Genomic DNA, 27,604 nt, shown 5'->3' on the forward strand with positions numbered 1-27,604 from the left:
TGGGGAAAGGGCTGAGCAAAGCTGCAGGAGTCCAGCCTGGGAGGGGAGGCCGGTGGGCCCCGGGTCTCCTCCCACCACCGATCTCGCGACTACTTCCTGAATCCTTTGCATCTCCTCGCAGGGAAGAAGTGCTGACAAGTCAAAGCTTCTCTTCGAATGCCAGTGCAAACAAGCTGCAGAATAGAAAACGGCAACGGGGAGGGGAGGGGAGGGGCCGACCACCCCCCCTTCGGTGGCCGAGAGGAGCCGGGAAAGGGGTGGTGTGGGGCCCACCGGCTGACCTTGGTGGGCTTCTGGCACAGAGGCCCGGTTTATTCTTGGTGGAAGTTAAACTGGAGGCAGCGAGCAGCAGGGAGGGGGACGGTTACTGGACACCCGCAAGGGACCTGCGCCTTGCCTCCGAGGTTATTAAACGGTAAATGGCCGGCTTGTTTGCGCTTTCTCCCTGTCTTCTGCAAATAGGGTTTCAATAGGAAACAGATGTGAGGCTGATTAGCAAAACACAGGGCACAGAGCAGCTTCCCCACTTGCACTTTTATTCGGAGAGAGAGGGAGTGGGGGCCGCCTCCCCCCGCACGCCCAGCTGGGGGGGGGACTCGCAGCGGGGGGGGGGGCTGGGTGCCGGCCGCTCCAGTCGCCCCTTCCCCCAGGACCAGCCGGCGAGGAGTCTGGGGCCCGACGTGAATGCTGCTGACCTCGGGTGAAAAATGGCCTCGTTTCGCTGCTGGAAAAAAAACATTACATCATGTTGTCCGTGTCGGGGTCTCCAACGCACCCCCCCGCCAGTCCAACTCGCAACAGAGGGTGGGGGCCGTAAAATAAAACTATCAAAACACCAGCGCTGGAGAAGAAAGAGCACCATTGTTGCGGGCTGTCAGCTCCCTTTCGCCTGCCTGGAGCAGAGGCGCTTGGGAGTGCGGAGGCGGCCCTGGGGCCGAGACGGGCCGCGGGATGGACGAGTGCCCCTCGAGCCGATCCAGAGCCACCGCTCCGCGCTCCCTGAAGCAGGCTCCAAACAGAAATAATGAAAAGCGAACCCGTCCCTCGCCACGGAGCGCCGCCGAGCCAGGAGCAGGCGAAGGACTGGCGACGTTGCAGCGATCGACGAGGGATCCGGAGAAGGCGCCGAGAGCCCGGCCTTCCTCACGGGCTGGGCCGAGCCTCTCAGCCTGATGCCACGCAGACCTGCCCTGCAGGACACCCGTCCCGCATCGCCGTTGATCCAATCCTCGCCCTCGGGATCCTGAGAAGAGGAGGCATCTCCAAGGACGGCACCTACTGATGGGGGCTTTAAAATCTACGTCCGAAGCAACCAGAGGAGTGGGGGCCGGGGATGAGGCACAGCAGGAACGCAGCGCCTCGCCTGAGGCTCATAAATTAGGTACTACGGGGTGCAGAGTCAACCTGGCGGCGGGGGGGGGGTGCGTGTGCACGCGTGCTGCTTTGAGTTTTGCACTGCCCTTGGGCATATACAGCGAACGAACAGGCTGTTGCGATGACTTCCTGCACTCCGAAATTGACTGCTCTGTCACCGGTGGAGGCTGTTGAAGTTGGAAAGAAGAACAGCAGGAGAAGTCCAGGCAGCGACTATAAGCCCCCGCCCCGCCCCCAAAACACACAGGCCCCAAACAAGGAAGACTTCGGCATTTTGTAAGCAGTAGACCATAGGAACACACAAATTGTGGGGACTGTGATCTGGAAGAAACAAATGCAAAACTGGCAAAGGAACATGACGTGGGAAGAGACAGCAAGAATTCAGAATGTATTGCTTCAGAAGACTGAACAGAGAAGAGAAACGCAAACAGGGCCCAGCTGAGCAACAACAGGCGGGCTGCCCCCGCGCTGCATTTGCCACTCAAAGCCCCCCTCCTGCCCAGAGAAAGCCCACTGCTGGCCCAGGAGCAGTCAGTCCTGTGCCAAGCCCTCGGACGGCCCCCGCCACGAAGCCAGGACTTTCATCTCCCGACGGTAAGGGAGGCCAAGCAGAGGCCTGGAGCCATGGAGAGCGGGGCAGAGGACAAGCCGAGGCCTCAGGCGCAGCCCCCGCAGAGGAAGGGCAGCGTGCAGAGCACCATCCCTGGGCCAAGAGACTGTCCGAATCCTCTCGCCTCAGCGCGAGCCGCACTGCTGCACTCGCCTCCCCCAAAAGCCCTGCCGCTCCACCACGGCCCGTGCATCAACAGCATCACCAAAAAATAACGACCAGAAGAGGTGCTTAGTTGGGAACGGCAGAAAGTGATGGTGCTGAGGATGATGAGCTTGTGGATTTTTAAGCCACCGTCCGGATTGGAGGAGTCTCCCAAGACCATCACACTCCAAATCGGACGACTGGTCGGCTCAGCCCAGCACGCTCACTCCAACCACTGAAGGCTTCCGAGGTTGCAGGAAGGACCCTTCCCAGGCCCCTTTGACCGGGAGCCCATCGGCTTGAACCCGCCTCCCCAGGCCCAGGAAGCGGCTGGCCTGCCCTTCCCACCACACCCCAGGTGCTGGGCTTTGTTGCAACTACCCACAGGCAGCAGGCTCAACAGAAACGCACCACGTCGCCTTCAAGGAAGGCGGCAGCCCGTGGCAACTCCTTTCCCCTACATTGTGCCTGCAGCCACATCGCTTCACCTGGCCAGGGGGCCGGTCGTTTGCAGTCCCTGCTCAGAGGGTCGCCCTTGTCTGTGGGAACAGTTCCATATTGAGTTGGATAGCAGTGGGACCAGCGCCCTTCCCAGCGACGCTCAGCAGCATTTATGGACGCTCAGCAGCCACCGAAAGAGCCTTCAGGATGTTCTGGGAGGCAGAAAGGGGAGCGACTGCCCTGGAATAAAATGGCAGAGCCATCTTTGAAACTGTGCACAGGCAACAGGGGAGAGAGCTGCTCACTCTGCACGATGCCTGACCAGCATCAGCCTCACGGGCCGAGTTCTCTTCCCACGCTGCGGAGGGTGCGATTCCAAGCCTATGTCTTCCCACTTGCGCCTCATCCTCTCAGTTACTGCGCCACACGATAACTCTCTGCAGCCTCTCTCAAACATGAGCCTCCATCCAAGAAATTCAGTAATACCTCGCGTTGTTCGAAGCAATTAACCTGGGAGCTGGCTCTCTTATCAGGGCTAGAGGCTGCTAATTAAAAGATGAATGCACACAGAATCTGAGCATTTTGACAGGGACGTGCAATAAAACCCAAGTTCACAACAGTGTTTAGCGAATTGTTTCTGGACCAGATTATTCTGGAAGGACTACAGAGGACTGATCCTGAAGGAGGATGGCTCTATCTCGGAAGCATCTGCACTGAGCCTAGAATGAGGTGCTCAGGCTCAAGGCAGGCTGGGAGAGAGCCCAAGCGAACTGCGCCGAAAGGCACGGCAGCCTCGCCTCCTCTCGAAATCCACGAACTCTTGATTGAGCACTGAGTGATTTCGGCATAAAATCCTGAGAGTCACGATGCCGAAAGTGGCGAAGCGGCACCTAATTTAAGTATTACTATGATCGGGAGACCCAAAGAACAAGCTCAACTACGCTGGGCTGCAAGGTGCCCTCTCACCGAGACAGGGAAAGCCCTAAAATGCAAGAGCGGCGCTGGAGCCACACCTGCCCTGAGAGAGGAGTGGCAAGCGCACCCAACGCTCCCGTGAACACCTAACAGGGTTTTATTATTGTCTGAAACAATGCCTGGTTTAGATCAGGCCTTCCTCCCAGCCGCAGCCCGGGAAGCAGAGCAGCTGGCTGCCATTGCAGAAGGCTTCCCCGCCTCCCCCCCATTATGATTCCTTACGCATTCCTGAAATGCCTGCACTTAACAGAAAGCTAGGCCCAGGGAAAGGGGACAGCGCTGGCCTGGGAGGGCTCTGGATCACGCGCCGTGGCCGCAACCCTTCACAATCCCTCTGCGCAACTGCTCGGCGGCACTTTGAGGGGCACTTTGAGGCCCACAGAGCACGCCTGGCCGTGGAGTCATGAGACTGCCACACCCTCCGGGGACAGAGACGGCGAGCACCTTCTCGGCCGAAGGGCCATCCGGCCAGCAGAGAGGGCGACCACGGGGAGGGCGAGGGCCCCCTCGGAGCCCTGTGCTTGCCCAGTCCCATTGCTTGCACGCACGGAAAGCCACTCTCATGCAGCTTCAGGCAAGGGCTCAGGGCATCGAAGGAAGTTCATCCTCCTCCCCACAGAGGGGGTCTATCGCCACTCCAGCCACGCCGGTGGGCTGCAGTGCCACAACGTGGGAAGGGGAGTCCCTGGATGCAGCCGGCCTGGGCACGACTCCGGATCCTAACAAGGCAGAAGGGGGGCACCAAGCGCAGCACTGTGAAGGAAGCAGCTGCCCGCCATCTGCCCTGCCCCGAGGCTTCTCCCCCTCAGACTTCTCTCTCTTTCCTTCCGTTCCTCTCCAGGTAGAGAGATCACTCAGCTGGGAGAGGGCAACAGGCGGGAAGAGAGTCCGGCTGCGCCAGCTCCCCAGCCAGCCCTTCCGCGCTTCGCAACACAGCCAAGGCTGGGTCCGGCTGTGTCGCCCCCACTCTGCAGCAGCACTGCCCCCACCCAGACTGGCCAGCTCCCACCCCGCTATGAGGAAGAGTCCTCAGGAGGCCCAGAAGCAGTCACTGACTTAACTAGGGAAGAGCAAACACGGTGCCAGTCTCCTTGATAACCACAGGACTGAGCCGCTTTTATGACCGAGTCCACGTGTCGGAAACATGCAGCCACGGCTCAGCCACGCAACCACCCAGCACGGGGCCACCCGCGGCCGCATCGAGGAAGAAGCAGGGCAGCCGCTTGGCCACGCGTCGCCCGGTGAGAACCATAGCAGGAGAACCAGCTCGACCCGCAGTGGGAATTTTCCAGAGCAAAATGGGGAAACGGGAGTTTGCAGCGGGCAAAAAGCTCAGCCACGCTTTCGCAGACATGCCATCCTTCCGGTCGACGCCTCCGAGCAGGGTTGTTCTCTCAGGCCGTGAGGCCCAGCCCAAATTCTGGCAGGGGGCGCACGGAGGTGGCAGGCCCTCTCTCTCCCCCTCTGCAGCCAGGCATGCTTTGCGACAAGCGCTCCTGCAAGATGCCCCACGACGTGTAGCATGGCCGGCCCGGGAAGCCCGGCCGAGGCCGGACCACGACAGCCCGCCGTGCAACTAGCGGCCATTTCCAAGATCCAAGTTTTCAGAGAACTACCTACCTACCTAAAACATTTCTATGCCACCCCCATCGCAACAAAGCCTCGGGGTGGCTCACAACATACATAAAATACAATCAATAATTTAAAAACTGGTACCATCTCGGCTATATATTAAAATCTATAAATACAATACTAATAAATTAACAGTTAAAACAACTTTTAAATAAAACTACAGCAACAGGAGGAAGAAAGAGGGCGGAGGCGGTGGGTGGCTGGGCGGTGGCAACAGCATCACAAAGGAGCGGGCCCGAGGAGGAGGCCGCAGGGACCTGCCCAGGCAAAGTGATTCAGACTCAGAAGCCACTGGACTTTTGCAAGCAGCCATAAGGACGAGCAAACTCGCTTAACAAGTAAGAAGCGTGCGTTTCTTGGATGCTGAAACTTATGACAAATGCAAGTTTCCTCGTCCACAGAATACAGCACATTCCAGGATCACCAAAAGGATAAAGGGAAGTTGTGCAGTTGCCACAGAAGGACGTAATGCACAGCTTTATACCACATTTTTAATCTGCTCTTGCAAGCCACCTGGAGAGCCTCAGCCGTTGGGAGGTATAGAAAACAAGCCAGCCAACCAGCCAGCCAGCCAGCCAACAGTACTCCGAAAGGGGAGCAAGATGGCCTCCATGGTAGGAAACATGGAAACGTGAGGTGGTAAGACGACGATAGAAGCACAGCATTAAAATGTCCTACATTGATCAGTGGGGTGCAATGGCCAGAAGGAGCAGGCAGCGAGAGAGGGGATGCTCTCAGTGCTGGGCAATGGCTGCCGTTTGGCCTGCAATTCTGCAGTGCTTTTTCAAAGACCTTCTCAGTTCGGGGAGAATTCCTGTCCGTGCATGCACAGGCTCCACGCATGTTGACTCTTTCGCATGGAATGTCCCAGGACTTATCCTGCTAAGCTGAGCATGACTTAGGAACACAGACACTCACAACCCCCCTGCCGGTTCCACAGCAGCTGACTTAATCTTCATTCTCTGTTGTTTCAGAGTACCTGGGAAGGGGCTGTTTCCTTGTTATTCCTCGTTTTGCTAACTTCACTGGGGTTGGGAATGGGAGGAAGGGACCTCCTTTTGGCTGCAAAGGCAAGCTGCGCGGGGTTCCCTCCAAACTGCACGAAGTTGCTGCAGACTCGGCTTTGGTTCCCCCCGGAAATCCGGAACATGCCGGCCGAAATTTGGCACCTGGAAAGGCCACCCGCCACCCGGCATCTTTCGCCCAGGCAGCCAACCAGTACATGCCACCCTAGAACTCTTTATGGTTCCACAAACAGAATTTCATTAACTTTTTATACACTCAGACACTCATTTATAATCATTAGTAGACAAGAAGCGACAATTAGCCAAGTGCTGAGCAAGGGGGAGCGTGTGGCGCAGAAAGCCCTGCCTTGGGGACCCCCGAGAATGCCCTGAGAGCCGCCAGCAAAGCCCCCTGCCTGGGGGCCCGGGAGGCGCCAGCACGGAGCTGGCACCGGGTCCTTTCAGTCCAAGCCACGAGTGGCGGAGCCCCACGCACGAGCCGTGCGACCTTCTCCGGCTCCAAAGGCCAGCGTTTCCACCAGGTTAGGTGCGGGCCTCTTTGGGGGTGTGTTCAGGGAGAGCAGGGGATCGCTGGATGCCGGCACCAACGCCCTCCCCGGGCGGCAGCACTTCAGCTCAACCACCCGCCTGTTCGCTTCCTTGCAGCCCTCTCTAATGAAAGGCTCATTCCGCCATCTTCTTTGAAATCAAAATACATGGCTAAATTCAAGGAAATGGCTCTTCGAGATGTCTCAAGTGCTGGGACACCCACGCAACGTGGCACCAGCCAGCCGAGCCGGTTCCTTCTGGGCTTGATCCTGCAAGGGAAAAGCGTGCCTGGCCAAAATGTGATCCCACCCACAACAGTATGCCAACTCAAATCCCAAGTCTCTGTGTGCCCTCTATGAATTTAAGGCCTTCATATAGATTTGGAATTAATTAATAATAAACTTTTTGTCTATCTTGGTCAAATTAACAAGTACAGCAGACCCTAAACAGATGATATCTTGGCCCTCGAGAATTCTTCCGTTTTTTCCCAAGAAGAAAACAACAATATTGAGAAAAATTCAAAAGTGAGCAACGCTTATTTTGCACATCTTCCAGATAAAAAGTCACGGTGTTGCTTCCAAGACAGCCTTCCCCAACATGTTGCCCCCCCCCACACACGAATTTGGGATTCCATCCCCATAAGCAGCATGACCAGTGGTCACAAATGCCCAGCAATATGGTCCAAAAGGTGTGAAAGGCATCCTGGTGGAGACAACGGCTTCAGAATACAAAGCTAGCATAAATTCTCTGAAGTCATTTTATGCGTAACTTGGTCTGCTCATAAAATCATTGTTATATTTAAAAACTTCTAAAAGTAAGCTAGACTGGTAGTTAGTGTCTGAATTAGCTGCACTTTTTAATTTGATATACGAGGCAGGATAGTTCTGTGAGGAATCCAGGTTATATATAACGCGCCTTAGCTTCCTATTGAATGCCTGGCCAGGGGGAACAGTAGCAGGCTGCCCCGAAGCAGCCTGGATCCTTCTAGAAGCCAGAAAAAGCTGGAAGGTCTGGAAACAGATGGAGACTTAGAACCACCTGCTCCTGTTTGAGCAGCAACGGAGCGAAAGTCATAAACCGGTTCTTGGTTGTGGGGAGGAGCTCAGGGAAACCTGGTCTGAAAAGAAGACCTGAGTTTTCATTTAGTGGGGACTGGTCTATTACTAGCCTATTAGAGAAAGGGTGACATTCTTGCAAAGAGTCCCCATTAATGAACTTCCTAGTTTCGTTCATTGTTCAAGTCGCCTGACCCATGCTTGCACTACAGGCGACCAAGTCGCTTTCAGATGGGCAGCTAAAAGGGTTTTCAGCTGCAGCAGCATTTCCCAGCAGAGAGACTCCTTGCGAACTTCATTAAAAACTGCAGCAGCGAGTCGCACAGACCTGGGCCTCCCCGTTAGCTCGACAGACAGAAGCGCCGACGGGACGTGCCCTGCGGTGTTCTGCTACGCCTGGTTATGACGAGAACCAGTGCGGGGAGGCAGCTGCGCCTGCTGGACTGGGACGGGGACACGAAGCCCACGGGGTTGGCTGTGGCCAGCCGCTGACTCGCAGCCGCACCCACCTCGCAGGGTGGTTGTTGTGAGGAGAAAATGGAGGCGAGAGGTGCCTTAAGCCTCAGGCTTGTACGCTTCCTTCTCTTCTCTCTTTCCCTGAGTGGGAGGGAAAGACATTAAAAGTTTGCATTTCTGCCCAGCAGCAAGCCACGTGTGGCCTGCAAACAGGATTTCGAACCTGGATCAGACCACGAGTCGAGAGCTCAGATTACGGCCAATGGTGGCTTGCGCAAACCGTGGCTTTTGCGTGCAGATGCAAGGACCAGCAGTACGATTCCCGATACCCAGCCGCCCTGGGGAGCAAGCTGGGGGAGGAAAGGTGGGTCACGAATGCAGTGTGGGAAGAACAGAGGCAGCGCCATCTAACCCCCCCCCCCCCCGGAGCAGCAAGGGGAGGGGGCAAGCCCCAAGCGCACGGCTGCCGGCGCACATAATGCATGCCCTGCTTTGCCATTATATCTCCCTGTGTATTTCAAGGGCAACCTATTTTGAAAATCACCTGTCCTGCGCTGCAATCTGAAAATGTACCATGTAAAACATAAAAGGAAGAATCAGCACCTTGCTCATCAGCACAACCTTCGCCACTGTGTCAGCGCCACGTTTCATGAAGAGTGAAGACAGGCGGAACGTGGAAGGGACCCCTCGGCGGCGACGCAGCCCACCTTCCAGGCGGCGCCGTGGCCGAAGCGAGCGGCCTGCGCATCGGCAAGCAGAACGCCGGCGGACCATCAGGCGCCTGCCTTTCTAAGTAAATGCTCGGGCACCTGTCCATTTATTTGCCTTGCTGTTTTTAAAACCTCTTATTATTTGGAGAAGGCGTGTGGGGGGTGACCGTGCACAGGGCAGCCTATCAGAACCCTGCACAGAGCCAGCTGACGCGTCAAATCTGCACAATAAATCTTTTTCAAGTGCTTGATCCTGGCCATGAAAGCTACACTTATCCTAAGGAACAGGAGGGTGCACCCAGGGGGCCTGTTTTGCTTTGTGTACCATTTTCTATACTGTTGCAAAGCCCATGCCTCTCCGGATGGTTTACAGCACGAAGGGTTCCCACGGTAGGTCTTCCTCCCAGTACGCTCAGGCCAGATTCTAGGACAATCGGTTGCAATCGGCTGCTACACTTTTTCTTACCGGTTCAAAGCAACACTCAGTCCTGCTTTAAACAGTTTTAAAGGAAAGAATTCACAGGTTGACCCTGCAATAAGATTCCGCACGTTCCTGGAACTGGACGCCCCACGCCAGCCCCGCTGCCGCCCAGCGGCCCACCCGCACGGGGGCCATCCTGCTCTGGCACTCCCTTTCATGCTGATAAAGACCATATACTTTGCCATTTTAAAAATGCCAAGAATGGAGTCATTCTGTGACTTTATACATGCTTCTTTCAATGTAATTGCATGAATAGAACTGGCTTTTCTTCCCATGTCCTGTTTCTTTTATACGGTAAAACTATGACCAAACTGTAAGGCTTCTGATTCTGGAAGGCTCCAGCGACCTGTTCCATCAGAAACCGCAAGATCCCACTGGCAGGTTCCCCGCTGCAATGCTCCAGCGCCACCGCGAGCGCACAGGACCGGGAACACCAACGACCTCGGCCCGCCTCCGAACCCGCCGCTCTGCAGCCCCTCTGGACCTCCCCAAGGGAGCTGCTCTGTGCCTCTGGCAGCCGTGGGCCGAGCCTCCAGAACGACCTCCAGCAGGCCACCTTCGTGCAACATCACCCTCCAGTGAAAAATGATGCGTCTGAACTATTAACCTCCCCAAGAAAAAGCCAGAATTAAAAAGAATGTATGAGCACTCCTGCAGATGGGAATACTGTAATAACAGCATCCTACGGTGCACGGACAGGAAAAACATGGACAAAGCAGCCTGAACCGGGGAGCCATGCCACCGAGAACGAATCCAGACTCATAGAACAAGCCATGGATAAATGCTGAAGGAAGTGATGCGCAGTACTCGAAAAAGTAATACAACGGCCACGTGTCTCCTGCGGTGGCTGGGCAAAGTTCCATGGTCTTTTGGCCTCAGAAGACACAGGGCCGGCTGGGGCAGGGAAGGGAAAACCAGCAGAACAGCCGAACTCTTTGGACCACCTGGCAACCCTCTTGAGGAAAAGACGGAGTCACACCACCCCGTCAACCCAAGGCAGTACGCCCGTGGCCAACCCTCGTGACACCCGTGGCCAGCCCCCGTGGCACCCACCACTAGCATCCCAAGGCTACCAAGAATGTCCGGACGGCTCTTCCGAACGGGGTTTGCCACTGGCTGCCATGCTCCTGGGTGATGCTTCTGGCCTTCTGAACTGTTTGCCACGACAAGATGAGCCCATGGCTTGCAACAATAACGGACAAATCCTCCTTGGCTTTGTTTCCGCTAGTTCTCATGGCAGACGTTAGTCTTCTAAGAGCTTTCTCCCAGCTTGTAATTTCATGCACTTTATTCTGCCGCTTCCTGGGAACCGTAGCTTGATTTCCCCGGCCTCGCTTGCACCCACCACAGCACGAAAGAGTGCTTGGGGAGCCAGTGTCTCCCTAGGCACGCACCCAAAAGGAGGGGGAGGCTCTTAGCTGCAGATGAGGGACAACAGCAGAACCCACTGGCAAGGAGCGAAGCCAAGGGCCCGGGGAAGAGAGCGTGCCCAAGCCCGTGGTTAAGGGGAACTGGACCCGGCATGCAGAAGCACGATCGCAGCCTTGCTGCTCCTCTGCCCGCATCTGGCTCTGGGTGTCCGGTTTGCTGCAAAGGGAGGGTCCACGTGTAGCACCTTGCTGAACAGCTGAGCTGGAGAACGACTTCTGCGGAAACGGGAAGAGTCCACAATGCGGGCGACACAGTAGGAGGTGGATAAATCAATATACCGAAACTGGCAATTTTGGTGTTGCCGCTGGTCTGCAAATTCCCTTGGAAACTTATTATGAGTTTCATGACGAGGTCAATAAAACAAGCTTTTACGGAAAACCACTTGCCCACAACCCTCCAGGTCTACTTTGGAGGGCAGCCTCTGCTTGTGCCAGACAACAACCAGGTTCAGCAAGCGAGGCCAGGAATGCTTGTCCTAGGACAGGGATTTCTACTGGCATAAATTAAAAGCCTGGTTTCGGAGCCAAGATGGTTTAGGAGAAAGGAATAGCAGCAAACCCCAGCACAACTTTTCTGAAGTTACACTGACACATGCAGCGCACAGACCGTGAAGCAGGTTCACCAAGGTCTGATTAACGCGAACATCAAGGCCACTTTCGGGCTCCTCCAAGCACAGCCTGCACGCGAGTCCACAGCACGGCGGCAGAGCTACTTTTGCAGGGCGGGAGAAGGGAGCAGGAGACCAGACACGGTTCGGCCACGTAGCCCAGAGACATTCAAGGGCAGCCGCTCTGAGTAAGCCCTCCCAGACACACACACGGTTGGTGGAGCTCCTTTCTCTTGGAAACTGCGGGCTTCCAAGGAAAGCCATGGCTCTCCCAGCCCAAGGCTCGAGGAATGATGCTGCGAGAGGCCACCCAGAGGTGGGACGGCAGGCAGCTATTCTTCTCGTCGAGATATCTGTCTCTCCGACGGCTCTCAGTCCAGAGCCAACCACCAGAGGGAAAGGTCCACAGACCTCTGGAGAGGACGCAGTTCAGGTACGCAGCTTTGGGCAGCTCTGCACACACATCAGTACTCCCTACAACAGCTCTGCAAGGCAGGCCATGGTGTTCTCCCCCTACCGGGGGGGGGGGGGTTGAGGCTAAAGCAAGACAGAAGGGACTTGCCACAGGTCACCAAGGAGGGTCACAGCAGAGGGACGATTCAGACCAGGAACGCCCAGGTGTCCCAGCCACGCCGGTGGCCCTTTGCGGGACTACAAAAACGCCTCCCGCTCAGCTGTGCAGGGGGAGCATCGCTCGCCCACAACGCCAGCCTCGACCCGGGACAGTTTCGCCACTGCAAGAGCAGCAGAACTAACATACAGTTCCTGCCCCCAGGGAGCAGGAGACGTCCTCCCTGCTCGCTTTTCTGCAAAGGGCACCCCAGCTCTTTCTCTCGTATCGGGAGTCCTTCCCTCCCTGCATCCCAGAGAAATGTGCAGGCGACCCAGCGGTGGCTCCACCTTCCAAATATAAAAAGGGAAAGCTTGGTCCAGAGCCACCCACCAGCGAGTTTTCCATCTGCTCAGCAAGGAGCATCATAAATTCACTCCCATTTTCATGGAACAGATGCCTCTGAGGGCGACGTGATGGCCGCAGCGATGGTCTGTCAATTCAGACATGACATCAAACCACGGTGATGCGTGAGCTGGAGCCCAGTGGAGAAAGCCAGGCCGCGGCTGGGCTCCGGGGACACCTCCACAGCAAGGGGGCCGTGCCTCCACTCGCCATGCGTCGCTTATCCGGTGAGGCACCCCATTAGCAAGAGCCCCAAAAGAGGCAGAACAAGCCCCAGGACACCGTCTGCACGGCTGCCCAGAGAGCTGCCGAGAACAAGCCAGTGCAGCGATCCCAAATCGCCCCGTGCTGCCGCCCCACAACCGAGGCAGGTGGGAAAGCAGTCGGTCTCGTTCCAAAGCGCTCAACGAGGGATCGGAGAGAGCTGTCACGTGGGCAGAAAGCGCAAAGCGCATCCTGTCTTCAGGAGGGGGAGACAAGGCCTCACTGGAAACGGGGGAGAACTGGACTGGAGAGACCAGTCAGCCATGGTGGCCCCAGCTTCCCTACCTTGGAGCCCCCAGGCGAATTGGCCTGCAGCTCCCACCGGCCCCGACTTCTGGAAGTTTCCATAAGGAACGGTGTGACTGCGGAGGCCAGGAAGGGGCCCCCAGGCAAGAGAGTGGCCCCTTCCAGGCACGCTTCCGGAAGGCAAGGGGGCCGGTGGCTGCACCGCCCCCACGGAGGACGCAAGCTCCTGGGGCCACGGCCAGCATGCCCGGAGAGAGAGGGGGCCACGAAGCCAAACGGCACGGGCACCTGCCCCGGGCAAGCGAGCGGCCCCTCCACCTGCGAGGACGCTCCGGCCACAGCACCCCTCTAGTACTCCTGGCTGGGCTACAGGGAGAGCGCTGGAAGTCTGAAGGACGCGGCTGCCAGGTTGGCTGGACGAAGCCGCGCCTCGGTGCGCGCACGAAGCAACGGACGCCCCCAGAGGGACTGCCTGCCTCCGCCTCCCCGCGCGGTCGGAGAGCGTTTTCCCAAGGACCGGGCTCAGGAGAGCCGGTGCGAGTCAAGGGGGGCGCCCCCACCAGGCCTGCCAGCGAGCAAGGACCTCCGGTGCTCCTCGTGCCTCTCCTCACACAGAGCGCGCGCCTCAAGCCAAAGAGCAGGCCAGTCGGGCGGCTCCCATTGTCCGGGTGCTCCCCCCCCCCCCGGCCCCGCCACACCTGTTTCAGCAATCTCAGCCTTGTAGGCCCCAACCAAATGCAGCAGGGGGCCGTCCTGTGCAGCCCCCCCCCTTTAAAAGCTGACAAACTAAACAGTGCTCCGTCGCAGCTCCAGGCTGCCAAAAGGGGCGAAGGAGCTCGCAAACGAGCCACGTTCCACCTTCTCAGTGCGCCTGCCACGCCCCGGTTCTGGCAGCAAACCAGCCACCCTGGCCGGCCGGCACTGCTGGGGTCCAGGGAAAAACTGGCCATGCCACCTCCCACAGCTCCCCCCCCCATGACAGAAACACATCAGATGCAAGCACCCATCAAAGACTGTGCTGAAGGGAAGCCCCCCGTTACCGGCTGGAGCCCCAAACAGGCGTCACCCAAGGCCACACTAAGACGAGAAGGCGAGCAAGGGGCTGCCGTGTTCCTCTCACTGCAGTGTTAATGGCGCCCCTCTCCGTCCAGGCGCCCCTCGCTGCGCCCGCAGAGCCCACGCCTGGGCGCGGAGCCCTGCCCAACTGGGCGACGCCACCACGGGAGAGAGGCGGGCGGGCGGGCGCACGAGGCCTGGGCCACGCTGGCTGTGCGCCGGTTGGAGACGAACTTTCCATGAACTCTGCTGGGAGGAAGGCACCCCGGGTGAACCACGCCAGGCACGGCGCTTGGGGAGGGGAGGGCAGGGCAGGGGAGGGGGCTCCCCGCCGCCGCGCCAGACCAGACCAGTGGGTCGGCCAGCCCTGGAGGCACCAGGCGGACAGAGGGATGTGCAGGCCTCCTTCCCGGGGGGCGCATTCGGCGCGGGGGACGCCGGCAGCTCCGCTCCCAAACCAATCCATCAGCGGGGGGACGGGGCAGCCACAAGGGGCTGCGCCTGCGAGCGCCAAGCAGGAATTCCTCCCTCGCTCGAGTCGCTGTGGAGCCTGCAAGGGAAATGGGGCCTCCAGAAGGGCAAGGTGGCTCTCCCCTCCCCGAAACGCACCAGGAAGGAAGGGAAGACGGAGGCGGCCCCGCCGAGAGCCTTCTGCAAACAAGGAACACATTTTGCAGCCCCGCACATCTGGCATCGCGCCTCCCGGCTGCAGGCGGGCACCACACAAAGGGCGACGGGAGAGCTTTGTGCGATCCAGCCCAGCGCGGAGGCGGCCAAGGGGCAAACGCAGCGGGCGCCCCTGCAGCTTCTCCGGGGGCCAGCAGGAGCCCGGACCAGGATGGGTCCTCCGTCGCCTCGCGGGTCCCCGAGCAAGCATCCTGCAAGGGCCAGGGCTGTGCCTGGCCCGCCTGGGGCCCCCAAGTAAAGCCAGGGGGGCAGACAGCCGCAGCCGAGCTGGTCGAGCAGCTTCCTCGGGCAGCATGCGAGAAGCACGGCCTATCTCCCAAAAGACCCTTGTCTCTCGCCCTGCTCAGGCACTTGGGCTGAAGCCGGGGAGGGGGGCGGGGGAGCATGCCCCCCCTGCCTGAAGTGCCTCCCCCCCATGAAAGGCAGCCTCCCTCCACTCAACTGCCGCCAGCCATGCGGGAGGCCTGGCGCCCCCGCGAGTGCCGCTTGGCCCAACGTCCCCCACAGGCTGACCAGCACATCCACAGGACCCGACCTCGACGCCATCTGGGCACAGCAGCTAGCCCCATGTGCCACAGCACTTCTGCAGCGAGGAGCAGCGTCCCACTCAGCCGCCACCCACCCCACAACACATCAAGTCAGACCCGGCCAGTCCCTCCTGAGTCCCCAGGAAGGAGAAAAATGATGCCCCCCCCCCAATTCGCATCTCCATCAAGCCATGAAGTCATATGGGTAGTCCCCTCACTCGCGGAAAGCACAAGGCAAACGGCCTCGGGGGGCTCTGGCCCCCAGAAGCCCCGGTGCAGCCAGAGGGACCGTGTTTTGCAGAAGGCCTGGGAAAGGCCAGCCCCCCCACCCCCAAATAGCAGCTCCCAGAGGCTGCCTCTGCAGGACCAGCGCATGCTCCAGGCAGGGACAGGCAGAAAGCAACCTTCTGTGAGCTACGCACGCTTCCAGCAATATTCCTTTCTCCACTGCAGGACTAAGAAATTCTGGAAGAAACATGGGGGAGTTTAAAACTGGGGGAACGACACGCTACGGAGGGATTCGGCCGCATTCCCTCTCCGGCCACAGTTTAACTCTGGAGGCTGCTTCTTCACGGCTGCACTCTGCTACCGAACTGCCGCTCCTTTCCGAGAACGTCCCTGCCGTGGACCCACGGTTCGGCCCTGGGTTTGCCACTCTCTGCGATGCCAGGGAGCACCTCAGCCATCAAACGGTTCCTCCTTTCTGTGGCAGGAAGACTCCTGTGTCGTGTGCTCAGAGTCTCGAAGCAGAATCTCTCTGCTGCTTCGCTTCTTACTGTGTCTTTCTGCACCGTTCACATCTTGAATCAGACTTCTACACATTGGGCTGAAAGTTCACCTTACAGCTTCTTTTGCAGAATTGATCTGAGAACAACTGGCAGAGGGCAAAACTGGGAATCCAAAGCGTAACAAAACAGCTTTGGTCGGAGAGGAACAAGAGGGAGATCTGAAAAGGAGAAAAATGGGCAAAACTTGCCAGGCCGATTCGGCAGGAAAAAACAGCAACATGAATCTTGAGGCTGGCAAATCTAGGAGACTCGCTTGTTGCTGTTGGTTGCAGGGATGTTTTGAAAACACAACAGAAAAAGGCAGTGGGAAGGCAAGGGAGGAAAGAAGGCCAAAAGTGTGATAAAAGTTTGTGTGTGCTATTTTATCACCGCAGAGAAACAGCCCGGTTAAAGCCACTGCATGCGTCTGCCTGCCACGAGTCCCCCTCCAGTGGGTGCCGTCTCGGCCTTCCCCTGCAGGCCGCGTGCATCTCTCCGACTTGGATTCTCATTTGTTCCCTCTGCTTCCCCTCCCGCTTTTCACATCTTAAGGGGCAGCGGGAACCACCATGTTTAATGCCAAGGAGCACGCAGAGGGGCGCCGTTCCTCCTCCCCGGCGTCTCCTCCTCCCAGGGCGGCCTCCCACCTTTGTCTTCAAAATAGGGCAGTGGACATCTCCACCCCCCGCCACATAGCACCAGAAGCCTTGCTGGCGGGGCGGGGGGGGGGGGGCAAGCCCTTCCTCAGAGAAGAAAACAAGGCATGCCGGATGCCTGTCCTGAGGAGACTGCGCAACACGCAAGCCGGGCTGTGATCACGCTGCCCAGAGACGGCTCTCAGAAGACCTTCCGCACCAGCACCTTTACATTCTCCTGCGGCAATGGACGCTCTCAGGCTCTGCTGCGGGGAAGTCGCAAAAGCAGCCCACGAGCGCTGCCGGTTCCATATGCACCTCCGAGCCTCACCCCGCCGATGGGACGCTCCGGACTTGAGACTGGACGCCTCCACAGGTTGCTTGGCTTCGGCGACATGGTGCCGAGGATGAAGCAGACACAGGAGGGAGCTCCCCCACCCCCTGACCCCGCTCTCGCCAAGGGCAGAGCGATGCTTTTGGCTGCAGGAAGATCCGCACAGCCAGTTGCAAATGGGTCTTGGCCGATTCAAGGGCTGCTGGGCGAAGAGGTACCTTGAGCAGCCCCAATGGAGGGGGGAGCGACCGCTGAGCACGGATGGCACACGCTGGCTTACCCGTGGCTAGTCCTTCCTGCCTTGCAAAGAATCAGCTTCAGTAGGAAGGAGGCGCATTTACATTCGCCTACATGGGCAGCTGGGGATGAGCACATGCTGCGAAGTCAGTCCCGGGAAAACAGGAGGCGCATCTGAGCGAAAGCGCTTAGCAGCATCTCACCTGTGCAGCAGAGATGCTGAAGATGCTGAGGCTGGCCCTGAGCACCCGCCAGTGAGGGGAGCTCCCCAGAAAAAGCAGAACTGGAAGAATTTCCAGTGCCCTAAATAATGCTGGCTGATTTCACATTTGCCTCGTTTCTACTCCCCAACACACTTTCCCTCGCAATAAGCACACAAGGTAGCTCATATTTAGTAAACAGAACTAAAATTGTAATCCATGCCAATTTCATGTGCCATATAAATATAGCAAAAGTTTTCCCAACTGCTTCAAAATGTTTGAACTGCAATATTTGCTTAGGGGAAAATTAAATTAATCACATAACACAGTTCAAATGCTATATTCAAACCCATTCAAAGCTTTAAGTAGAAATCCTTTTACCAGGCATGTTTGTATAAACGTGTAAAGACAACCTCACAAAGCCAACTCCCTGTGGTGCTTGTTTGTCTTTAGCAAGCCAAGGACAACACCCCAAACAACACCCTTTTTAGGATATTTACCCAAAGAGAGCTGGCACAGCTGATAACAACAGCTCAATTTTCCTCTGTCAAGGGAACCGCAGCACCTCAGCTCTGCTCACGCCGTGCACTGCGGAGCTGGTCCATTGCAGGCTGAGAAAAATCGGGTTCAGGACAACCGGCTGAGCACCCCATGTCGCCAAAGGACAGATTTGGGTCTGCGGGCACAAGCCAGGAGCTCAGGCAGGGGCTGCTGCGCACCCCATGAGGCTCTGCGGGCAACCGGCCGACCCCAGCATGGACAGGGTGTCGGAGTAAATGGGCCCTCTGTGACGTGGCCGAGCCCGTCGGACGGAGCAAGCACCCACCCGAGCCTCGCTCTTCCCTCGGGTCATCGTGGAAGAACACGAGTGGCAGAGAGCAAACGGACCGTGGCGAAGGCCGGCCCTGACCCAGCCAGGCGCCAGCGGCACTGCGCTCAGGAAGGGGTCCCCATGCCTGCTGCCCCAACCCCCGTGAGCGAGCGAGGGCCGGGGCTTGTCCATGCCTTGCTTCGGAGAATCACTTATCATATCCTATATTTAGCCCATCTAACATGATTGATTGCAGCACCGCAGCCCAGACAATTACGGATAAAAGGAGACTTCCACAGAAAAACGTCACCTCGGAACATTCCCCACCCTGGAAAGTTTTCCACCCCCGTGGCTGCCCCTCACCGTCCGGGATCACTGCTCTGGCCCGCTTCCCAGCAAGAGGAAGGGGGTACCAAGCCCAGCCGGGGACTCTTGCACGCCCCGGCTGCGCCACACCCTGCAGTGCCGAAATGAACAGGCAGTACGCTGCCGTGTGGGCACGAGTACTAAAAAAGGCGGGCTACGTAAGAGAACGTGCACGGAATGCGCGAACATGCGGTCAGGTGTCAAAAGCCCAAAATGGAACGGGCATCCACACCAAAAGCCCTCTGCTCCCGATTCAAACAGAATAAAAACTGTATACTGCACATGAAAAATACACACGCACCCCAGGATCAAAGGAAGATGCCAAATTGGTGCATCTGCCTAGACCAGTGGCCCCCAACCTTTTAACCCTTGCGTGCCCCTTGGCATTCCATTTCCATAAACTGCATCCTTCCCGTTAGCAAAGTGTTTGCAATTGATGTAGTTGCTGCTATTTCCTCCATACTGCAATTTTTCTCACATACCCCTCAATGCCCTGTTCATCCCCCTGGGGGTACACACACCCCAGACTGGAAATCACTGATCCAGACAATGTTTTTACCCAGTTCCATCTCCAACAGAAAGCTTCTCAAACCGTCCTTCCCTGCACGTTTTGAGATCAGGAAGGTGGTTTTAAAGTCCGCAGCAGTCCATCCTGGTCCCAGGAACTCCACCTGCACCTCCTGTCCTAACAACCAAAGTGAGGAAGGGAGCTCTGGGCCCCATTTTGTCATTCTGTGTGCAAAGCTTAAGGCGCTCCAGGTGTGCAAATGTTAGCGAAGGGCCCAAACAAGCAGAAAGCAAATTCCAGCCACCTCGGGAAATGCTGAGCAAAATCAGAATAGAGGCTTTGCAAATAGCAAGAAGCAACTAGAGGGAGGAAGGGGGGGCATCTGGTAGATACACCCTTTCTTAATCCTCTCTGGCTCTCAGGAGGGGCACTTGCTCAAGAAGTCACAAAGACAAAAGAAGATGGGCAAGAAATCAGCAGAAACCAAATGTCAGCTTGGAGTTGGATTTAGCCCAACCTGTCAGAACAGAGAAGGCTCACGCGGCTCCCTCTCCCTGTGAAGTCCCAGGCGGCAGCACCCCAGTCGCAGCCCCGGAGCCGCACAACGGGCAGTACGGGGTGACACCGGCATGACGGCAGGCCCCGGGCAAAAGCCGGAGACGGGCCTCCCTCTGCAGTGCTCCCTCACCGCCCATCACGCACGGTTCCCGCCAATTCAACACCTGCCAACTGGCCGCGCCGACACGCACCCCAAAACGCCCTGGCAGCAGTCCACTCGCGTGCAGTTCATTCCTGCGGACGGGGGTGCCCGGAAGAGCCCGGAGAACAGCAGGGCCGCGCGTGCAGAGGGAAACGACGGTGAGGAACGGCCCTTGGGGTGCCGCTCTTCTCGTCGCCCGCTCCCTCGGGACTATCTGATTAGGGCTATATTTTAAAATCTGACTAATAATGTGAAAGGCAGACCACCTAACCAAGCCTTATTCCACATAGCGATTTTGTACCCAGTCTTTCACTAAATGCCTTACAGAGTTAAATAATTTGAGACAGCAGGCAGTATAAGGTATAAATTACAGAAAGCAGTGAAGTAAAGAGATTGTATGCTGAATAAATTAAAGCTTTCACTTGTGAGACCAGTAATGTGTAGGGAGAGGAATTAGGAGCCATGGAGGCAGTGAGACAATGGAGGCTTTTTTTTACCTCTGATGGGAGACTGATGGGCAGTTTTGGGGTTTATTTGCTGATTGTTTGTGAATTTGTAAATTCTGTTAAAATAATAAATTCAGTATGTCGGCACAGCTTGGCTCTGGCCTCAGTTCTCGGAGATCTCTTCCCCTTTCGAGCCCACAGCCAGCCAGTGGCAGAAAGAAAAGCCCAGGCTGGAGAGGAACACACAACCAGCAGGCAGGAAAAAAATGAGGGGGGGGGAGCTGTGGCAGCCCAGATACAGCCCAGCCTGTCCCTGCCTCCCCGTCCTCGAAGCCGGGCTCCCCGCGACTGCATCCACGACCTGCCCGGACACGTACTCGGACGGCTCCTCGACTAGAGCCTGAGCTTGCCTGCAGCCCCGGCTTGGAGGCTGCGGGCTCCGTCTCCCCACAAGCGCTGCTTTCCTGCCCCACAGCTGCCCTGCCTCTGGCCACCCGCGGCCCAGCCCGGGGCCGGAACGCCTCTGGTCCTGTGACAGGGAAGCGAGCACCGACTCCCGGAAAGGGGCTGCTGGACCGCTGCAAACCGGCTCGCCCCGGCCACGGCAGGGAAGGGCGAAGGCCTCGCCAGTGGGAAGGGGTGGGCTGCCTCTGCCTCTGCCTCTGAAGAGGGAGCTCAGGAGACAGAGGACGGAGGCAGCCGCCAAGGGGGCTGGCCCAAAGTCTGTGGGCCCTGGCAGGCCCGTCCCGCAGATTCAGGCCCGGCAAGGCTTCCAGGACACACGCACGCCACGCCTCCACCGCAAAAGCATCCCGTGAAGTGCCATCGTCCGCCCCTCGGCCTCGCAGGCCAGCATGCCGAACCTTCCCTCCTGCCCCGAGGCCGGCGAAATGTTAAGACTGCTCAAATCACGGATCCCTGCTCATCGCACTGAGACAGCCACCATTTCGGTGTGAAGGTGGATCGCGCCGATTCAATTCCCCGAGAAACTAAGGAGCGGGAGGCAGCGAGGGTTGGCCGAGGGAAGACTTCCTGGACCATCGCTGTCCCGCTGAAGCATACGCAGCACCAGAGCAGGCCCAGCTTGTGCTGGTGTTTCCCACGCGAGTCTCTTCCCTACCCACAGTCTTCTCCGAGGCCCTGCAGTCAGGCTCTCTGCGCACAGAGCAGCGAGTGGCCCCCGCGGGCGGGCGGGCGCCTGGGGTCTCCGCGGGGATGCCTTGGGGCAGGCGGCCTGCCTCCTTCTGCCTCTCCTCCCTCTCCCAGGAGGCCAGCTCCAAACAGGGTGGGAAAGTCGCCGAGGGGGGCGGCCTGGAGCCCGCAGCAATGCAACTCCTGCACCGCTCAGGGGCCCCATGCTGCTCCGAGATTATGCGGAAGCCAAACGCAGGACGAGAGCATCAATAGATGCCGCTGTCACTCACCGTCACTAATTCAAAGTTCACCAGGCGCTCTTGCACTCTCCCGTTTCCCAAATGAAATCAAACAAGAGCTTCCGCTCCAGCAGAATTTCCCATTGAAACCTGCCTGGTTCTATTTTACCTTAAATGTTGTTTCACCACGCTTCATCAAAACGTGGTCCAGATAGTACAATAATGATAATAACTTATTTAAAACAAATACAGTATAATAATAAAAGACCACTGATAAAAATTACAGGGCAGACCAGGATAAGACCAATTAAGATGCCTGGCAAAAAACGCCTTAATCCAGTAGCAAAGTGGCTGAAATGCAGGAGGGCATTGCAAAGGCCAGACACTCCCCACCTTTAAGATCGCATAACCCGCTTCACAGAATCATGGCCTAGAAGAGGTGGAGGGGCCCCCAAAGGCCATCAAGTCCAGTCCCCTGCTCAGCACAGGACTCTAGCCAGAGCATCCCAAGAGGAAAGACACCCTGAGCCGTATGGGCTCAGCAGAAAATGTCAGCCCTGTTTCAGCTGCGATGCATCTGACTTTACTCACTTTCTTGCTGCGTTCACTAATTTCAGTTCTAGGCATTTTTGCATCTGAAGTAAAAATGACACACACCCCCATTCAGGGCGCAGGCAAGAAATCTGGACTACGATGCCTCCAGGGACTCTTCCAGGCCTCCTCACGGCTGGGCCTGTCCCTGCCCAATTCAATCAAACCCTGAGCTTGCAAGCTTTCATTCTTTGGCAGGCCGAAAGAGTCGCCACTCGTCCCCAAATATCTCCTCTGCAATCCAGCCTAACTTGATCGGCTTGGATGCTGGTCCTTTACGCTGGCCACTATTGCCCGTCCTGAACGCAGAACTGTCGGGCTGTAAGTCTTCACCTTGGATACCCTTTGCCCTTTTTCAAATAAACTTAACTGGAAAAGGCCAGAGGGTCGGATCAAAGAACCAAACAGACACATGGACAATCTTTAATTACTTTTTTAACGCCACAACAGTGCATTTTCTGGCTGTAAGCAGAACTGTTTCTGCAGCACCCTTGGAAATACAGTGAGACTTTGCTGCTCTGACTTCAACTGATTATAAAAATAGGCAAAGGTTACCACATTATTTAAAAAGAACACAAACACTGCCAAGGTTCGAAACACTGCCAGGACCAGGACAGGGCGCTGGAGAGACGCACAGCCCACGATGCATCCGCTTCCCGTATGGCATCCAGACGGCAGAAGTGAAATCCGTTCTGAGTCATTTAGAGCAAAACGAGTGACATTATAAAGGGGGTGCGAAGAGGAAGAGGAAGGGTGGGTGGACTGACAATACCTGAAGGCAATATTTGAAACAGGCACAGCTCCTTTCTCCCCCCACTCCCCCCCCCCAAAATACTTAGTTTTGCAGCAGATACAGAGGCAGAGGATCTGGAAGCATAATGCATAATTCATCCATACTAACCTCTGAAAAATAAATTATTCTGCAAGTTAAAGATCCAGTCACTGCTGCCAATAAACACTGTATGTAGTCCATGTTACTGTGCGTGTGGGGGAAAAGATTATCTTAATCCAGGAGACCTGCAAACATGTCATACAATTTGATGTATTGTTTGAAAAATTTTTGTGAGCCGCCCCGAGGCTTTGTTGCGATGGGGACGGTATAGAAATGTTTTAAATAAATAAAAAATAAATAAATAAAATGATGCAAACTGGGACAATTCAGCCATTTGGGGTTGGGTCTCTCCTCCCTGCTCTGCTGGAAAAAGGGACAGCTTTTGTAGGCACACTCAGGATTTTGACACTCAAGCTCACCGCCTGAGCTCCTTGAATACTAAACCCAGAACTCAGCAATTCAATATTCAAAACAGTACATTTGGTTTCCTTTGATTAATATACTCTTGCGGTACAGAAATCCAGCACTAACTGTTCTCCTTTTGGAATTCTAGGTGGATCCTAATCCCACCCCCCCCCCCCAGCAAAACGAGATCACAGGAAGCATTTATTAGAAGAAATAAAGGCTAAGAATCCCGAGTCGGCCTGTGCTGCTTTCTACGCAAAAAGAAAGCTCCTGCCAAAAGGCAGACCTCTGATCCTCAAAGATTTCATGTTTGCCACCGGGGGACACCCAGCTTTCCTCCTCATTAAAAGTCTGCTGGCCAAAAAATCACGAATATGATACTTTAACTCATATTGCGCTCTCTAACACATACACACTCCCAAGCAACCCTGTGTTAAAAGTCTAATAACTATGAAAACAATCAGATTTATTTTGTCTTGTCAGATAGTAAAACACTAAATAGTCAATTAATTACAATTCTGTCTTCATCCAAGAAGTAGATGTTCAATCCAGACAAACAAAATGGAGAGATTAAACACTTGTGAATAAAATTTGCTCTCCTCCAATTACATCAAAATTAAGTTTTTCTGTATATCATTCTTTTAAATACAGACATTCAGATTTCAAAGAACTTGGACACTACATTATATGCCAATGCTTTCCAATAAGCTTCTATTTTTAAAAAATCCATAAATCCTTAAAAAAATTGAAACCCTGGCAGACAGGGCGAAACTCTTTAGCCAGTAAACATGACTCCTTTTTCTTAAAACTTTATAGACACCCTGGGTTTGTTCCTGTAATGTTAACACCATGAAATATTAGCCGAGCTGCTGCAAAAGATGGTGGTAAAATTTCTCGCCGCCTCTGGAGCCACTTAAATAAGCAGTGGGAAACAGCGGCGTGCCCATTTCGGAACACGGCAACACCAGGGGTGAGATGCACACAGAGCGCAAGCCACAAACCGCAGCGGCGGGGCCAGGTTTTGAGGTGCGTGATGTTTGCCCTTCCGTCTCCGTCAGAAGGAGGCTCTGATGGAATCGGTTGTTCTGTTCTCTTTCACATTGTATGTTCCTTCCTGGCCAGCACTTCGTGGAATTTCTGTCCCTAAATTAATCATATCCACCTGACAGCTGGGCTGAGATTTAAAGCGCAAATGGTAGCACCTAGCTAGAATGTATGTTATGAGCATGCTGAGAAGAATTATAATTCCATGCAGAAAATAACGTTAATAAACTGAAATTTTAGAAGTGGCTGGGAACTTGTCAATCAGCCCGATGCTTTTGCGCCAGGCAGAACACTGGAAGGCATATTTGAATTAAGTGACTGGGCAGGATACATGCTGCATCTAAATAAAACATCAGCCCAGGATATTTCTGAGAATTATGCCCTTAGTAAATACTGCCCGGTATCTTAACTCTTAGTGCTTTGGAAACAGGTGTGTGCGTGTGCACGTTTGGATGCGCCTGGGAGGAAGCCTGGGTGAAGCACCTGCGCATCTACAGTGCAGCCACGAGCATCAACAAAACAGAAAACGTGTCTTGCGTTTTGCACGCAGCCTCCCACTCAGCCCACCGGGTAACGTACGGCAATGATCTACAGTCAATCGGCAGCCCTTCTGCCGGTGCGTCTATAGATTTTTCTCGTAATCTGAAAATTCAAGGTCCACTCCTCCCCACCCCTTCCTGTTCCCATTTCACAAATTCTGAAAACATAGCAAAATCCAAAAATATGGGGAACAAGGAGAAAGAAGATTCCCCCCAAGTAATAGCGCCCCACTATTTCGCCACAACCAATTCAAGTTCTACATATAACGCAAGGGGGGAAATCGCTCAGGATGAAACGTAAGATGCCAATCAACTGCAGCGTGGCTCTGTCACGCTCAAATGATACACAGGTTATAACAATGGCATGCAAATAATATGCAAATTAGTCAAACCCCTCCAGCTGACAATATTTCTACTGCGGTCCTCATCTCTGAACAAGTTGCTAACTGACTGCGCTAATAATACGACGAGTACTTGCCAATTCCTGGGACAACCAGATTTTCCCACTTCACTCCAAATGGGAGACTGCAGAGAGTGGGGTGAGGCTGGGGTGCGGGTTTTTCCCCTTCCCACAGAGGCTGCATTTTCACTAACCATCTGCTACAACTTCGGAACTACTTGCATTCAGATCAGGGCAGAAATCAAGCCAGTTCTGCACGAGAGAGGAAAATTCCCAACAAATGGAACAGGAGGGAGTTTGAAAATGGAAGACAAGGTGAAGGGGTGGGGGCGGGAGGAGGGGGATGTGGAGCGGCTAACAGGAAAATAAAATAAATAAAATGAAATAAAACGAAATAAAACCTGAGACGATCCTGATGTTCTTGGTATTACCTTTACATATCCAAGCTATATCGCACCACATTATTCAAAGAGCACCGAGGCCTCTTGACTTGGTATTACTGGGACACATAACGAACGGCTTCTACAGAAGGTCAGCATTCAGCTCGGCAGTCCGAGGGCCTTCAGAGGCTTGAATGCCAGCGCTAGGTGCTTTGTCTAGGTTACAAGCTGCACAAACAAGATTTAACAAAGGCCCTCCTTAGGCAGCGCATACAGATTGCTGGAGTCAAATAATCCCATCTCACTCAGCTGTTCACACGGAGAAACATTCACAGAGGCTTCAAGCAGAAAGATCCCCGCTTCCTCGCCTTTCAGGCATCACTTTTCCATGTACACCAAGTGGGCTTGCAATCATATTTGTTGCCACTTGCGTTCGTGTCAAGCTCCTCACTTTACATGATTGAAATGTGAATTACTGACTGATGCATCCTTGCCGGAAAAAGGAGCGAGAAAAGGGAAGGGAACGGTGGAGGCTTTGCAGTGCAGCACAACCAAGCACCGAACACAAAAACCGGGACTCCACAACGGCCTACACCACGGCCTCTCCTGTAAGCTAAGCCTTAGCCGCTAAAACATATGCCGAGATTTCTGCCACAGCGGCAACAACAACAACGACGACAGTTATACATTTGAAAGTTGCAATACAGAAGTGCCAAATGTCACTGAGCATTCGTCTCAGAGCATCTGCTGTTTAAGATCAACCTTGATTGATGACAGCTATTTTTAATTGTTGCTTTTAAATTTTAAATGCCCCCCTGAGACATTTTATAAGTGTATTAGTGCATGGCAGGAGGCCTGCGAGCTGGGAAACACAGCGTGAGTACCCTCGCGTCATTAACACCTCTGGAGCCAAGAATACCATTTGATGGAGGGTCCCAGGACCCTAACACAATCCAGCCGTGCGTTCCCCCAGGTACACACACGTATCCAAACGCGGTTGGAGGCGCATCACCTGAGCATACATCAGGCGGACTGTTTTCCGCAGAGGAACCACGAATTTTATAATAGCTTTAAGCCCTCAGTAAAGCAAGCACAAACCCCTATGCTAAAAGGGGGTTAAAAAATTATACAGATAAAAACCCCATTCTGGATCCTTTTAAATTAATGTAATATTTCTAACAGTAATAAGACATAGAATACACTAAAGGAAGCAAGCTCTGTGTCATCGTCCCCCAACACACACGCACACAATGACTCTGTTTCATTGTGCCTTCTCGATGAAAATAAAATAACTGTTTCCTTTCGCTTTAAATATTATACTGGAAAGAAATCAGATCTCTGAGAAACACATGAATGGGAGCCAAAGAAAGAAAAATAAGAATTCCTTCTTACCTGTTTTTTCTTTGATTTCACACAAGACATTAAAAAGTGCTGGTTTCATTCTGTGACAGTTTAAAGCATGCTTTCTGCAAGGAAACCAAAAGGACTTTATGTAGGCAATGCAGCAAAACCACAAGAAAAGTTTTTATTAAAAAAATACCATGGCATACTTCAGGCAGGAAAAATACCGACGCCAAACCACCACTGAAAATTATGCACAGATGAAAAACAGTGTACAATTTTAAAATGACTGAGACACCAGTGTGAGCACTACCTAACACAAAGCAATGCAAAGAGCACCATGGCAGGGGACAGTCTGACGGAGGAATTCCAGCTGGATTTACATGCCAAGCTTGCTTGTCAAGCTATTAACAGGTCAATGCTAGGAATATGTATAAGCCATTGATCAGTCTAGCCACGATCTTATTCATCCATGCAAGGAACTTTGTATT

The 27,604-nt window shown here is 54.9% G+C and overlaps 1 protein-coding gene across 2 annotated transcripts in view; it reads right to left on the reverse strand.

Annotated features, from left to right (window-relative positions):
• PBX1 (PBX homeobox 1) overlaps window positions 1–27,353 on the reverse strand; it is a 165,084-nt gene extending 137,731 nt beyond the window's left edge. Inside the window, exon 1 of one of the 2 annotated variants that reach the window (XM_044439358.1) lies at window positions 27,165–27,353. In XM_044439358.1, coding sequence (XP_044295293.1) covers window positions 27,165–27,213 — 49 coding nt within the window. In that variant the 5' untranslated portion in view covers window positions 27,214–27,353. The remainder of the gene's footprint in view (window positions 1–27,164) is intronic. The other variant, XM_044439359.1, reaches the window with a different exon arrangement.
• Window positions 27,354–27,604: the final 251 nt, after the last annotated feature.

The sequence above is a fragment of the Varanus komodoensis genome, unplaced genomic scaffold (assembly GCF_004798865.1).
Source record: "Varanus komodoensis strain SLA01 unplaced genomic scaffold, ASM479886v1 scaffold34_3, whole genome shotgun sequence".
Lineage (NCBI taxonomy): Eukaryota > Metazoa > Chordata > Lepidosauria > Squamata > Varanidae > Varanus > Varanus komodoensis.